The sequence below is a fragment of the Aplidium turbinatum genome, chromosome 11, assembly GCF_918807975.1.
Source record: "Aplidium turbinatum chromosome 11, kaAplTurb1.1, whole genome shotgun sequence".
NCBI lineage: Eukaryota > Metazoa > Chordata > Ascidiacea > Aplousobranchia > Polyclinidae > Aplidium > Aplidium turbinatum.
This window is the reverse complement of record NC_137482.1, coordinates 22,660,643-22,676,384: the sequence shown is the minus strand read 5'-3', so window position 1 is coordinate 22,676,384 and position 15,742 is coordinate 22,660,643. Positions and strand designations below refer to the sequence as shown.

Sequence of the window (15,742 nt, the reverse complement as noted above, 5' to 3'; positions counted from 1 at the left end):
GAAGTCATGCCCAAATTTTGCACTAACTTTTGAATAAATACATTTATTTACGCGCGCTATACTGTACAACTCATTCTGTGTTATTTCATACTGTTATTTGAAATACAGAAACCTCATAAAATTGAACCAGTTTTGCCAGGGTGCGCAAACTATTTATCTCTTTGATAAGGTGCCGCAAGGTCAAAAAGGTTGGGAACCACTGGCTTAGGCAATTAAAAGTTTATTCAGAATGAAAAAAGTTTGCAGGAGACATAATATAAAAACCTTTTAGTCCAGCTCGTCGTTTGGTTCCATCATTTCAAAACTACTAACTTACATTCATTTTCCTTCATGATTCTCACAAAAAAAAAACGTTTGGGCGAAAATGGATAAAAACATGACAAAACCCGAATTTAACTCTACATTTTACTACTAATGGTGGAAAGTGCCAAACAACCACTCTCAAAAGCGTAAAAAACCGGAAACCCTGAAGGCAATTTAAAGCAAACCAGCTTGCATCTGATCATGAATCTGTACCTGAAATTTGTGCCAACTGATGAAGCGGACACATGAAGTAAAAATATTCCAACTATATCCGCCCGGATAGCTCAGCTGGTTAGCGTGTGACTTCTGGAAAGAAGAAACTTCAAGATCAAGCGGCGCTGGTTCGACTCTCCGGGTGTGCGCTTGAGCAGCGCACGTTAAGAACTGCTCTCCATTCAGCGACATCTAATGGATGGAATAATTCCCGGGCAACAACACTTCAACAATCGGAAACTTCACTCTGTCAATCTCGGTGACCGGGCCTGTGTCAGTGATTCAAAGTCTCTACAAGTATGCGAAACTGCCAGGATTAAGCTCTGCAAGAAGCTTTCCCAGTCCGAGGATAAAGATTCAATCAATCAATCAAACTAGAGAGGAGTCAATCACAAAAAAGGATGAATTGGCACGAGGGCATCAAAAACACATGGTTATCGCTTACAATACCTTATTAGGCTAATTTGAATTTGGACATAACGAACAATAAAACTCGTGCGCGATTCTCATCCGCCTCACGTTTATCAACCGCATTATCATTTTTTTTTATCCGAAAAAGTAAGCTGTTCCGTCCCACAGGTTGAAAAGCAATGCGCTGTACGCCGTTCCGGCTTTCTTTCACTACTTATTCTACAGGCCAGCCGCCAGACGCATGTGCTTAGTATTATCACACCGTTAGTAACCTAATACCCTGTCAGTGCGTACCTCAAACGTGCGAGATTTCCTTTGAAATCCTTTTCTGGGGCAACTACGTGCACACGTGTCTCATGCCTGTATGTCTTAAGTGAAAAAAATGACCAACTTGTATTCATACCTCATAGTGGTGGGGATTGGTGAATGGTGAAGGGCATTTTTAATGACTCAACTAATACACTCTGTTACCAGCTGAAACCTTGTTACGTGTCACGGTTAACCTACGCGTACATTCAGCCTAGATGACTGCCATCGGCGAGACTGACATTTTTGTTTATGAGAGACAGACAACGTTTAAGGTCCCAACCGAAAGGTTGGTTCAATTGACGGTAAAGTTAGTTGCTTATCCACCACGATATCTGATTAGCTGACATCTGATTTGCATAGCATCAAGGAATCATCTTCCCATTTTGCCAAACTTACCATTTTTGCGGCTTGTTTTTGTGCATTAGCTTCAACAACGTTTTCTTCGATTCCATAAGTTTGTGTAAAAATCACGTTTTGGGAAATTGGACTCGGAATCCCAGAAAAAATTCAGCAATTGCTAGTTCTTGGGATAGCTTTACTTTTTGGTTGCAGTTTTTGGGCTTATTTCTTTAGATTAGCTGTATAATTTATTAGTTGATAATTTAGAAGTGTGTTGCTTGTTCTAGTTTACTCTAAAAAGAGAGTGTGACTGTTCTGCAACATGTTTGATCCAAGGGGTTGGTGTCTGGAAATTTTCGAAATGAGTTTTACTTGGTCGAAATAATACAAAAAGAAAATAATCCAAAACTTGTTTCGGCTTCTTGCTGGGCCACTGATCTTGTTGATATGCTCGGTACTGTAAAACTCAAACACCACACTCCAAGTATCTGTAATTGATACATTCGAAGTCGAACTCCGAAATCGTTCATGCAAACAATTTAAGGTTAAAATTATTGAAAAGTTTGCAGACCCACTACAGGAACAGCGTATCATCAACTTAGCTAGTTCTCACTAGCATACTCTGCTTGAAAGTAGTTAAGTTTGTCTTCCCAATCATCACAATTAGAACCGAAGCTGTGAATTTTGAACCTATTAGTCGAACAGCAGCCTCCTAGGCTTTTGAATCATATTTAAAAAATGACTTCTGCCAAGCATTTTAACCGTGAAAAACATGTTGGATTTTGGCTCGGAGCTCTTGCAAAGATTTGGCGACCCAAGCATTCAAAGTTCTTGTGCAAAATCCTATCAGTCTACCTTCTTGGCTGAAAAAGGGTTCAGTTTCTTACTTGCTGATATCGAAACTAAAAAAATGAGTTGTAGCCTATTTTTAATGAGACACATGATGACCTAATGCGTGGTAGTTTGGAGCAAGATGTTATCCAATAAATAAACTTATTAAAAAATGTTTTCCTTTTTATCAAGACATCACGTACGTTGACTTCGGTGCTCACTGTGTTTTTTTCTTTTTTTGAAAGTAACTTCACTCTAAACATGGGAGGAGAAAGTATACGTTCCAACTCCCTGCACTGACTGCACATTGATTTTGATCAAGATGGGGCGGAATCTCCACTACGCATTTTAAGCTCGGAAGAAGCGCATAGCTGACTAGTAGTGAGTGAGCAACATCATCAACAGCACAAGCATCATTTAGAACGCTAAAGAACCATCAATGTAAGTTGACCGCGAAAACCCTTTATGAAAAGTAAGAAGCGAATTATGAGCAGAACCCAAGTAGTTAACTAAGAGCAAGAGCCAAATAGTAAGAGCCGTTGCTTTACAAGTTATGTGGTTTGTCTAAACTTAATTAAAATCTTCATGAGAACGACACTCCAACCACTCAGTTGCGCCACTGAAGATTGAAATGTCAAGACGAAGACCACGGACCTAGATTGCTAGAAAAAATTTTACGGAACAGCTTTGTAAGACAACGGTTGCAAATTCCAAAGTTAATGGGAGACACGTCTCTCACCTTTTGAAAACAAATTTCTCAGCATGAGCACTAAATAGAAAGAAGGTTTTTGTAAAAGTTGTACAGACGTTGGCTAATGATAATGCAACTAAAGAAAGCTACCACTCTGACGTAACCCTCCAACCGTGGACGCTCTAACCAACGACACCTTTGCAAGTCAGCAATTCTAAAAATAAAAGGGTCAAAGTATCAAACTTCAAGAAATGATTAAGCTTTGTCAACATTGTAAACGTAAGCACAGCACGGGTTAGGGTTATCCCAGTCGGAGTAAAGTGGAAGAAACCTTTCGTTTCTAACTTTGAAAAATGAAATAAAATCTCACGATTCGAAAACGTTTTTTTTTTTTTGGTGATGAGATGATGGCCAACAGGCCAAGTGTGAACTCAAAGGAGTTACTTAAAATCAGCGGTGGAACAAATCTGCTTCGAATGCAGACTTTGTCAGTTAAAAACACATAGCTTCTAGCTTATTAATAAAAAATTGCTTTGCTAACTTGTATCTGCAACTGTAAGTAACTGCTGTTCTCATGCAAGATACTAGTTGCTCATTCATGATGTATGAGTAGATTCCAGACTTGTTGCCCACTCACTTCACTAGGATATATTTCGAAAAGAAACCCCTTTTAAAGAAGAAAAAATTAATCTTCAACGTATAGTCACTAGTCAGGTAAAAGACGAAAAGAATCGATACGCCTGAGAAAAAATAAAAGTGAAACTAAAAAGTGTTAGCTTCAAATGTCTAAACTGGAAACGGGGAGGTTTTTGCGACTTTCACCTGATTTCTTTGCAAATTTGGTTGTGTTACGTCACTTGCAGTGAGGTACTGCACTCATCCATGGTCAGTTTGTAATTTGAATATTTAAACTTGTGTTGATAGCTGCATTGCCAACTGGCCTATCACGTGATGTCTGTCCATCAGCTGACTTACATAAGATACTGAATGCCAACGCGAAGAACAACGTCATAGGTGAAATCATTTGAGAAAAGGAACAAAACAAAAAAACGTCGTTAAAGCAGCAAAAGATTTAATTGGCCATGGCTGGCCATTATGACTTCATCGCAATAGTGGAAAACAACAGAAAGTAGGAATAATCACTACCATGAACTTTAAAAAATTCGAAAAAAATTATAGCAGTGCCAAAAAAAAAAAAACGTGACGATCTTATCAAACCAAATGTGAACATTTGTTGGGAACAATTAAAAATGGAGTGATGTGGAAACATGTGTGAATGTCTTCTAGTAAGTATTGAACCTACTGTACAACAATGATGAAAGGAACTGGCCGCCTTTTCTTTACCAACTAGCCCACTCAATTTATTAAATCCTATTTCTGGGTAAAGATGAGCGCTGTTTTTTAACAACCAGCTTAAGTCGAGCGTCGAGCCAGCTTCGTATGATTGAAAAGTCAACGCCTTTTCCGCTGCGCCATCCCACCGCTACAGCCTGCTCTCCACCAGCTATCCACTAAAGTCCGGGAATATCTTGAACCTGGAATAGGAAAAGCATAAATCATCAGCAACCAGTGCTCCAGTAAAGAAGAGTTGTATGGTGTGCTTATCTCATATGTCTTGACTGTGGAAATTCCATCAGTGTTTGAAAATGTCGCCACATACGTGTAGGCTACTGCTCTACCCGTCACTGATTTTGGTTCTTGGTTAGTAAGTTCTTGGTTTATTTCTGCCATGTTTTTTTGTCCAACTGACACGATTTTCTACCAGTTTTTGGATACTTAAGATAGAGAACACAGTTGAAAAAATTATTCAAACAGACCTCATAACCAATTTATTCTGAAAACCTAAAAGTCAGACTTAATTTTAAACTTTCTCTTGCTCCCAAGTTGGACGATGCGAGGGAAGTTTGATTTTATTTTGAAGTCGCACAAAAATCTACTGACATTTGATTTGGCTATCATTTTGAGTCATCACGGGAGGGAACACTGGGGTTCTCATATAATAAATCAAGAATTTCCTGGGATCTTTGGAATAAAATATGTCCGCCCCGTTAGCTCAGTGGTTACGCGCCCCGATCAAGATCACGTGGCGCTGGTTCGACTCTCGGGGCGTGCGCTTGAGCAACGCATTTCAGGACTGCTCTCCATTCAGCGGCACCTAGCGAATGGAATATTTCTCCGCCAAAAACACTTCAACAATCGGAAAACTTCACTCTGCCAGTCCCGGTAACCGGCCCTGTGTCAAGAGCCTCTACAAGTATGCAAAACTACCAGAAATAACCAATCAAGGCTTTGTCAGTCCGAGGATAAAGATTCAAAACCAACCAACCAAAATATCCATTTTATCGTGGCAATTTTGTTGCTCGCATCATAAAAAAAAATGCCAAATTACTACTGTATTTTATCATCATGTTTTATACAGATAGAAGTTGCAAACTTTAAAATGAAATATTATTATATTAATTGGTTCGTTTAACAAGTAGGCCAATTTCTCCAACAGACATAGTTAGTTCTGCAGGGAGAATAAAGAAATAAGCAACCTACTACAGTGAGTATTTTATTGAGGATCAACGACATGAACATGTTGGACATGGAAGAAGATAAATCATTAAAATAAAAAGAACATTTTAAGCGTCAAAATTCCTCTAATGCTTTTATAAGCTAAACAAATTCTATGCACAACCAACGGAAAATAAAATGACCCAGTTGCAGCTCACAAGAAAAGCGCAATGCATTGGCTCACTTTGATGAAATCAGAAATTTTATTATCCCTTTGTTCATGATGTTGTTCTTGAACAACGCAACAAATTGGAGGTGGGAGTTAGTTGGAGAGTACTGATTGAAATATGTTATTACAGCTTCTTTTTACAGTGCTTTCACTACTTGAGCATACTTTTTTTGCTTAAATATCAGCATCTATCAGCCTCTACAAAATCGGAGTGTCTAGGGAGCTGACTTTGTTCAGTCCCCATCTTATGGAGATGCCTCAACGCGGTGTAGAGGTGAACCCAGGCTGAAAACTAGGCCAATCCCTAGCAACTCCTGGGGCTAATAGACACACGTTAAAAGTCCCCAACGGCAATCTCTTTTTGGCGGAAGAGGGCAGTGTCTGACGGGCAGGCATCCTGTAAGGCGGGCCTCAATGAACAGAGCACCCGGCAGCCCGTTGCAACCGGTTCCCCTGAATCTGCACGTTCCGATCTTATTGGACCGCAGTGGACATGGAGCTGGCCAAGAGTGTGTGCGTAGCCCTCGCGTAGTCACGACCACCTTAAACAACCACACAAGCGAATGGTCTTTGTCTCAATTTGGACCAGGACCGAAACAAAGCCCAATGGCGATGATATTACGGGTAACGGGGGCACCGGGGCAGGCTTGGTAGAGTTGGAAGCCTCCAGCCTGGTCTCACACATTGGCGGCGGATCTAGTTTGACCCAATCCAATTTTTGAAGTCTTGATATCCTAGTTTTATTCATTGCTACATCGCCTTTGCGTAGAACATCTTGTAACTGTGCACTACGAAAACATGGTCCGGAATGTCAGGCATTGAGTCGTCGCATTGCTGATTGTTTGAAAATCAGTTACGTAGGTTTTGCGTCATTTTACTTTCGGTTGTTTCCGAACAACTTTATGAAGGAAAGAAAATTTATTCTGGTTTAAAAAAGGAATTGAGAAATCAACTTCAATACAAAATGAACACTCACTCATAAACGCCTCATGCTACTTGGTACGAAACATTCCCTGGTGGCTGGTGTTCCACATATCACCAACAAGTTGACAAAATACGATGTTGTTAATTAATAGGCTACGTTTTATCACCTCTGTATCGTGAAGCAAAAATCACGTTTCTGCTTCTGCAGACTACAGGTCAGTTTGGACTAGAATCAAGCAGGCAACACACGATCATGCACTTAACGTGATTTCTCATAAATACTATGGAAATTTTAGGAAATACCAGAAATAAGGAATGTTTAATGGTTTTCATTGTCTGGTCTAAGTCAGTGGTTTTCAACACGTGGTACAACTGGTACATGCACCACAAGTGGTGTGCGACAGTGCGAGTATGTTTTGTTTATCGTCACAAAAACTGTATTCACAAGTTCTACCAGAACTGAGGTACAAAAAATATTGCAAATTTCATCTACAAGTCGGTTATTCTGTGAAAATTTCAGCTTTGATCAACAAGAAATTGAAGGACGAGTGTTGTGTAGGCTACTTTGAGAAAAAAAAACTTCTCAATTATTGAAAAAATTTGTCGGGCAAGGATTTTGCCAGATTGCTGGCCTTTCGGTCGGACAGCATTGTACTTATCGTTTCTAGCACATTGTACTTAATTACTTGAATCTGCGCTGTCATTTCAAAAACAAATCTGTTCTGCATTTTTGTTTAAATCTGTGAATGTTTCTCGGATAATGGACGTCTGTACAAGGACCGTGTGTGGCAAGCGCTAAGAATTTTTTAACTTCTGATTATCTTTAAGAACACAGTGACAAATTCTTCCAGAAAATCATTCATTGTGATCAAAATGCCAAATGAGAAGAGTTTTAATTCTTGCCTTTTCTACATTATTTTTATTTTTGACATATTTCAATCCTTTTTTAGCACAATGTTTTTTTTAAATTCAACTTTCTTCTTGGCGAAAAAATTACGTTTCAGTAAAGTTTGAATTTTAAAATTAAAACCCGTTTCATTTGTCATTCAATCACATACGTTATCAACCACTATCCAACTCAAAGATCGAAAAAAAAAAAACAAGTCAACCCGAAAATAAAAAACTAATGCAATCGAAATCAACTTTCTTTCACTGCATTGAAGAGATTCCTAAGATTGAAACAGTTGGCCTCTGTCTGCAAATGTTTTATTAAGCATTTTCTTTCAAATCATAAAAAAGAGTTGTAAAGTCATGTAATTTTCACTCTGTGTGAAACTACAGTGCATGTGCTTGAGAGGTTGTCGATCTTTTTGTTTTGACATGTTGAACCTACAGCAATCAGTTTGTATCCTTTGTGGATCCTTCCCTTGGTTCATGGGCCGATCGGACTGATATTTGTAGGTACAGCCCTCTCTTTTCTTACGGTTAAACAAGTCCAGTTTTGTTTATGTTAAATCAGGTCACTAAAAAATTATTTTGTTGTTTGCTTTACTCTTTTGTTTGCCTTCACAAGAGGCTTTTTAGTTATACATTTGTAGCATCCGAACAAGGGTCCATGTCTCCATGAGCGGTTCGACAACGCTCAAGAGCATGCGGTTGTGTCTTTGGCAGGACACTTAAAGGCATGCCTGAAGGTGGACATGATGATTGGCTTCCTTGCCTCCTCGTCTACTTAATACAAATCTTCAACCACCAGGTGTAAGCCTGGATATGACAAAAAAGGGGGTCCATGAACTGCTTGGGAGACCAGAAGTAAATACAATTTTATGAAGAATATTGCAAAGTTTGTACTCAGGCTCCAAGTAATCTAGACTTGGATATCCAAAACTTACAAAAACAGCGAACCTGAAAAGAATTTGGCAACCCCGAAACCGCTGTCCTTGTTGTTTGTTGCAAGCTGGGAGTCAGCGTCATATACTTTTCATAAGACTCTACAGCAGCAGTTTTTAACTTTTTTTCCAGCACGACCCCTTTGAGCAATAAATGCAGCTTCACGATCGGCCATAAAAATATACAATAAAAGCAAATTTAATGCAAATTTTACAACATTTGATTCATGCCGCGACGACTATCAGTCTCTTTTTGCGATGCTATTACTGCTAGTAGGCTATTGCATTTTTTTTTTCTGTTTTCTATCAAGCTTGGCTAGATTAGCCCATAGGAAAAAAAAATATCGAATAAAAGCTTATTTTTACCGGTTAATCTGAATTCCGTTGGCTACAACTGCCTGTTTAAAAAGCACAACTTTATAGCAATCGTTATGGATCTATTAAAATCAGCTTTTGTGAGATTGTTGGCGCTGCATCTTTTTGACAAACTTGTCAATGCGTAAAAATGTTCTTGAAATAGCGTATCTAAGATCTGCTTTCACTACAGCAGTGGTTTGTTCCTGACCTAAGCCTTTATTTCAAGCAATAAAGCGAAGCCAGCTTCGTAGAAATAGGTCGGTGGAAAAGGCGGAAGTGGCTACGCTCACAACGTTAGCATGCAAAGAAACCATAGCTGATAAAAATTCAGGCAAAGTTATCTCTTTGAAGGCATTTTCCGTTGTTAAATTTTCTTTAAAAGGTTGTTGAAGCTTTTCTCTTGTTGAAACCTTTGTAACGTCTAAAAGCTTAAACAATAGCCTCATCCAAGTTCAAGGAATGTTCGACTGCGAAAAAAAGCAGTTCTTCCTCCTTTCGTGCAAAAAAAAAAAAACGATTAAAAAAAATGCATTGTATTCGCGACCTCAGGTTGAAAATCACCGCTCTACAGTACACCATTGTAATTTGTAACCGCCCAGCAGGCAGCAACACCTATTTGTGCTCGAAAATTAAAGGGCCTAAAAACACATTGCTGCGTTGGTTTCGTAGGCCTATTCTTGTTGGCGTTCATGTGAAAACACGTTTAAAGCAGCTGTTTCGTAATTGAATGGCATTGTGTACTAATAATATTAGGTTTGTTTATTTATGTTTATTGGAAAAGAAAAATCTATTTGTGAACATTCAAAAAGTAAACACAGAGTTGGAAGTTTGAAAACCCTTTCTATAAACGTTTGAAATGTACAATATTTTTGGTAATGAATATTGGTCATTGATAGATAATCATGCTTTGCAGCCAAATGACTGTTTTGCTGTTTTTACTTTGTGGAAGTGGTAAAGGCTTACACGTAGTTTGCAAATTTCGACCGCTTAAAAGACTTTAACCTTGTGTAATATATAAGTTAATTTAGTGACGAAATAGAGTAATGACTTCCTTTCACGCCATTTAATTTGTGTTTATGTCAAAAATTAAACAACTTCTAATATCGATTGCAATCATGAAATCAACAATTTCCTTTCGTTGTCTCATCGTTATATTACGGTAAAATATATGGGCGCGTGGAGTTGTGACAGAATATATTCTATACAGCGGTTACTGTTGTCTTAAGGGCATTTGTTAGTTTGACAATCAGTGCAGTGATACCCGTGAGAACAAAACTTTTTGAGTCAGGAACGTTTGAAATTGTATACGATTGTTGTTCCCTGTAAACGGCCATTTTCTGTTGGTTCAAATAAAAGTTATAGTAGTTGTTGATATCGGCCATTTCCTGAAACTTTGTCATCATTGAATCCCCATTGGCAGGTGGCTTCCCTGCTAGATTTAACATAACCTCGTTAGCCGACTGAAAAGTTGTCTTCGTTTTGTCATCTCATAAAATATTTTCTCCTTTGGGCTATGGGGTCTTGGTGGGTAGGGTCAATTCGTGATGTGGTTGTATCCGAGGTGAGTTATTTGCTTTTCCACACAGCGATGTTGGTGGCTACAAGGCCTGTTAGTCACTGCACCCATCTGAACTTACGGCAGTTTTGGCCAAGTAGACGGGTCTAATAATTGCAGGATAACAAATAGTGAAGGGGCGTTCTTCCTGGCCATCAGCACAAGACTGAACACTCACTAGTACAGCGAGCAGTTGCGATTTGCTAACCATCACGGTGTAGCTTCCACGCTAGCCATTTAAACCATCCAATCAACCATATGGTTGAAAATTGCTTTTTTCAGTCACAGCAAAAACACACCGCTGTAAGATTTTATGATAGATGCACAAAGTGAATGACTGCCCAACTATTTATTCCACATTATAGGCTTTGGTAGAGATAAATTATTGAATAACAGACAGATAATTGATAGCAACTTGAACTTTATTCCACAATGTAAGCCACCGTCAGTTGCACAATAAGGCACAAATCGATTTGTTCAACCGAGTCAATAAATCTTGATTTCATTGACTGTGGCCCGAAATGTTACTTTGTTGATTCAGCGCAAGAATGTCATTACAGCGACGTGTCTTAAATATGAATAAACAAATGAATTTGCATCTTTCACCTTTAGACTGATCTTTCCTTTGCACCAATTAATGCACACTGGTGTGGAAAGGATGAAATCATGATGACTTCTGCAATCAGTCTGAGAGTTCTCATTTCCTTGATTTACTGTTAGCAGTTGTATGCCGCTGCGGTCGTGCAATTTATAGTTTCATAACCGAACCCGTTTTCTAGTCCCTGTTGCGAGACTGTGATATGGGCTGAGTTAAGCAGCAAAACTCCAAGGGCCATTCTTCAGGCCTTGGGGTCGTTGGGTCTACCTGTGAAGAAGATGGCACAACAAAGCGTACTTGAGAAATTTCAAAGAAGCTCTCCCATACGTGAACAAGTTCTGAAGTATGCTGATAAAGTTCCCATAAAACCCTCTCAGACGAGACATCACCGGACAACTGGCCGTACTATCGTGCTTTTTGTATTACAACGAAAACGTGAAAAGTAGAAATGAAACCAGCCAAGAAACACTGAAAAAGAACGTCAAAGTAACATCCAGCAACGGAAATATAACAATTACCGCAAAGTCGAACCGCTTACAACAGCCACAATCCAATTAGTGTACATTTTCCATTGATTCAACATCTGTTGATAATATATCAACGAAAAATAAGCTGTTTTTACTGCAAGTTACCACAGTGAAAAATCACCAAACAATTCGGGTAATTCGTCTTTCCAACGTCGAGACAATTATCAAGTAATTCCATTAGTAAGTATGCCAACGCAATTGGGACAGCTTCAGGTTAAATTCCCCAGCTAGAAAATTAATCCTGTTTTACAGACGGCGAATCAATGGAAAAACGCACTAATTTTCCAGCTGGGTTGGGAACGCTTTGATTGTGGAAGGCATTGAACTAATGTGAAATCGGTATTTAACTTCGAAAATTGGCATTTAACTAATGCTAAACAAAACAATCACAACAAAATTCCAACGTTTGGAAACATAATGGCAACACTAAGTTATCAGTTTGTTCTAACATAGCAGAGGACGCAAGCAAATGTTCCAAAGCTGTACGTGTCACCGCTAGGTGGCGACGAAGCACTTACTATCATGAACAAATCAAAGTATTTCCTTTTCCAAGCAAAGGGCGATGCAAATTTCTTTCAAGGTGACAAACTTCGCTCTTTTTACATTGATTCAACGTCTGCAGACGTTAAATCAATGTAAAAACAGTGGAGTTTGTTAACTAAGTTGGACGCTAGCTTTATTGCCAGAAGTTTCCAAAGCAAGAAGTTACTCGGGAAGCACATGACTTGCTTCCGGTTGATGCGGTTTTCAACAGAATATTTAACACAGTCTCAAAAAAATTAGATTTTTTGTCGTTTTAACGTAACATTGCGTTGTGTAAACGCTGAATAACAAAACTTTGATGCAAGAACGATTCAAAATCGACAAGACTAAAGTCACAGAGTATGATTTGAATAGAGTCAATAAGACTAAAATAAAAACGCTTTTCGAAAACTGAAACAATTTTCCGACAATCGCACGCGAACATTACAACAACAACTGTCAACGTTTTTGATACAAAAAGTAACGTCAATTTGCAATGGTTCGATGTCTAATAGTACGAATTGGTCGTGTGAAAAGACACAGAGTATTACTGTTTGGGGAATAAAAACAGGGAGCTCCCCTTTGCAAAGAACTGCATACGTCGCTACAGAATGTTGTGGACAGCAAAAACAAGTGGAAAGAACAGAAACAAAATCTGCACGATTGAAAATGGAGACTGTCAAAGTGGAATACAGAAACAAAACGAAGAAATTAACTAAAGCATCATCAATGTTGATGGCCTATACAGCAAAATCCGTCATGAAGATGTCTGCAGACGTTGAATCAATGCAAAAATGACGGATTTTGCTGTCTGGGTGGTTAGCTACAGAGAATGGAATAAGCAAGCCTTTCTACAGGCTCGTTTGCAAAAGCAACGCAAAAATTACTTAGCAAAACTGATTCTTTTTACATCGACTCAACGTCTGTAAATGTCAATGTACAAAGGACCAATGTTGGTAGGTGGAATATTCACCCAGTCAGCAAAACTGTTCCCTTTCTTTTTAAAAAGGACCAATGTTGCTGGCTGGGCAGATCCTCGATTGCTTCCTGTTCATAAAGCTTCACATTTCGATTGAAGATACACAAAATTCTCATAGACTCAGAATTACAAAGCAATGCATTGACTTGCTGAGATCACCAGCCAAGCGTGAAGTCACGCTCGAGTAATTCGAGCGGTTAAGGTAAATGAAAAACTGATTGCACTGTCTGTCTCTAAAGCAGGATTGGAAATAAATAAACATGCATGGCGCCGACCAGCGGAACGTTTGCACATAGTCACGTCATCACTAGGTGGAGCTGTTAAAGTTGGCCGTCATGGAGCATTCTGCAAACAGAAATAACCAATGATCACCGAGAACAATATTTCGTAGCTTTGTTAAAATTTAAAACAATATATATCGGCCATAGTAAATTGGTTAGATATTGTAGTGAACAGAAACAACGTTAGTTTTCAACCTGCTTACAATCACGCAACATATACCAGAAAACATCCTGCAGAAACAGAAAAGGCAAAATGTTTACGACCAAAAAAATTTGATGATGGTGTTTCTAGAAGTTTCCTAAAATTGTCTGCTTCTTGCAGGTTTAACTACAGCACACACTTGTGACGACAGGCAACGTTGTCTGAAGACCATTGTTGACACTTTCAACACAATCATACCCGAAGAAAAACATTTTCTTTGTTGATAAATATCTTTTATGATTTGAAATATCAATTTTGAATAAGTTTGGCTAATCACTGACCCTCCAAAAGTTTCAAAAAAGGCCTCCATTTCCTTCTGGAGCTGCATGTTCCTCTCATCGGCCTGCTGTAAGCCTCGCTCCACATTGCGCAATCGTATCTTGGTGATGGCATGCCTCCTCACTTCCTCTCTGTACCTGAGGAGAAAAAGAGTGTTGAAAAAATTACAGTTTCGTTCTCAGCGGCAGAAGGATCGACTTCTTACATCAGCCACTGGTGACATCGTTGATGATAAACGGGGCGATCAAAATGACGTAACGTGCATTAAGTTCTTGGCTACAGTTCAGTTGGCTATAAGCCTAAGGGTTGTATTTTTTTCTAGAGAGACGTACTGTTCACAATCTAGAGAGAAATCGCCGGGCCATAGTCATAGGGGCGCCACTCAGCAATCGAAGGCATGCCTTTGAATGTCTTGTCAAAGACACAGTCATATGCTCTTTAGCGGTGTCGAACTGGCCGCCTTTTGAACTTTGTAGCCAGGACTTTGCTACGTTATTTCAAACGCAAGAGGAAACTGCCATCTTCAGTGGCCGAGCCTTTAATGCAGATTCGAAGCCTCTATGTGGATGGTAAAAATTGAAAGAGAATAAAAATTCAGCAGATGTTTGAAGTTCTGTGCTCCAGACACATTTCAACCAAATACAACAGATGCAAATCTCACTTGAAATCCCCTTGAGAATCGATGCTCACAGTTCGCACCAACTGTGGATTCCCCCCACCAAGAAGAGCAACTTCGTTTGGATCCAAGATCGACTCTGAACATAAATTAATACATCAATGCACATTGCACAACTTCCGTCCTGAATAATCTACAATATACACCCGAATTAAATCTACCTGTAAATTAATACAAAATTTGATGGGAATAATCTATTAGTTATAAAGTTCCCAGACAACAAAATCCGTCATTTTTGCACGGATTCAACGTCTGGAGACGTTCAATCAATGTCAAAATGACGGATTTTGTTGTCTGGGTTGCAACGACGTTGGAGGCACATCGTTATCATCCTACATCTGACCCCAGTCTACCAATTAATCAACAAATTGATGGGAATCATTTGGTAGTTAAGTTTACAGCGACGTGAAAGCTAAACGCGACACGCTCTCAGTGATCTGAAGAGGCAGCAACATTTCTTACCGTCCGCTATGCTCGTTTTCCGGAAAAGATTGGAACTTGAGGGAGAAAGGGGAAGATCTTCCGTAACGGATGAAAAGGAAGGATGCGGTTGAGATGCTACTGACGGAGCAGGAGGATACATCTGTGAGGTTCCAGTAAAAGGAGCAAGCGCAGAAGCGGAAGTCCTCATCTTCATAATATAGTGCTCCTCCAGCATCCTAGACCGCTTTTCGTGTTCTTGCCGTTGCTTCTGTAGCTCTTCCTGAAACCCGAAAAAATCCTCAATAGATTTTCATTGGTCACACTTGTGTAAATTTTTATTGATAAAAAACACATTTATCAGCAAAATATCGTATTTTTATAAAGGCACCAGTTTTCAAAGTCAGACACAGTCGCGTATCCTTGAGCGGTGTCATACCGCACCCTTCCCAGCGTCGTGCATGAGCCAGACCGACACCGCTTCCAAAGAAAGATGTTGTTATGCAATTCTACAGGTTTCATGTTCAAATGAGGAAGTTATCTCACCCTGAGCATTCGGATTTCCTCCTGCATTTCATTGACAGAGGTGGATTGCCCACCGACACTTGGAGTAGTTGAAGTAAAGTTTAAAGACCTTTCCGATAAAACGTTCCCGTTGTCATGTCGATACAAGTCAGAACTAGAATTTTGCCGACTTTCAAAAGTCTGTGGAAAATACAAGTCTAGACGTTAAATCGATGTCAAATGAGCATTGATTATTATACATGCCAC

General features: G+C 39.2%; 2 protein-coding genes across 2 annotated transcripts in view; both read right to left on the bottom strand.

Annotated features, from left to right (window-relative positions):
* LOC145779394 (uncharacterized) overlaps positions 1-15,742 on the bottom strand; it is a 242,422-nt gene that overhangs the window by 96,286 nt on the left and 130,394 nt on the right. The window lies entirely within an intron of this gene.
* Positions 11,489-15,742, bottom strand: part of LOC145779855 (uncharacterized) — a 43,822-nt gene continuing 39,568 nt past the window's right edge. The window contains exons 9-13 of the mRNA XM_082591519.1: positions 15,518-15,676; positions 15,014-15,254; positions 14,537-14,630; positions 13,878-14,012; positions 11,489-13,458 (exon numbers count right to left, since the gene is read on the bottom strand). Coding sequence (XP_082447645.1) covers positions 13,434-13,458; positions 13,878-14,012; positions 14,537-14,630; positions 15,014-15,254; positions 15,518-15,676 — 654 coding nt within the window. The 3' untranslated portion in view covers positions 11,489-13,433. The remainder of the gene's footprint in view (positions 13,459-13,877; positions 14,013-14,536; positions 14,631-15,013; positions 15,255-15,517; positions 15,677-15,742) is intronic.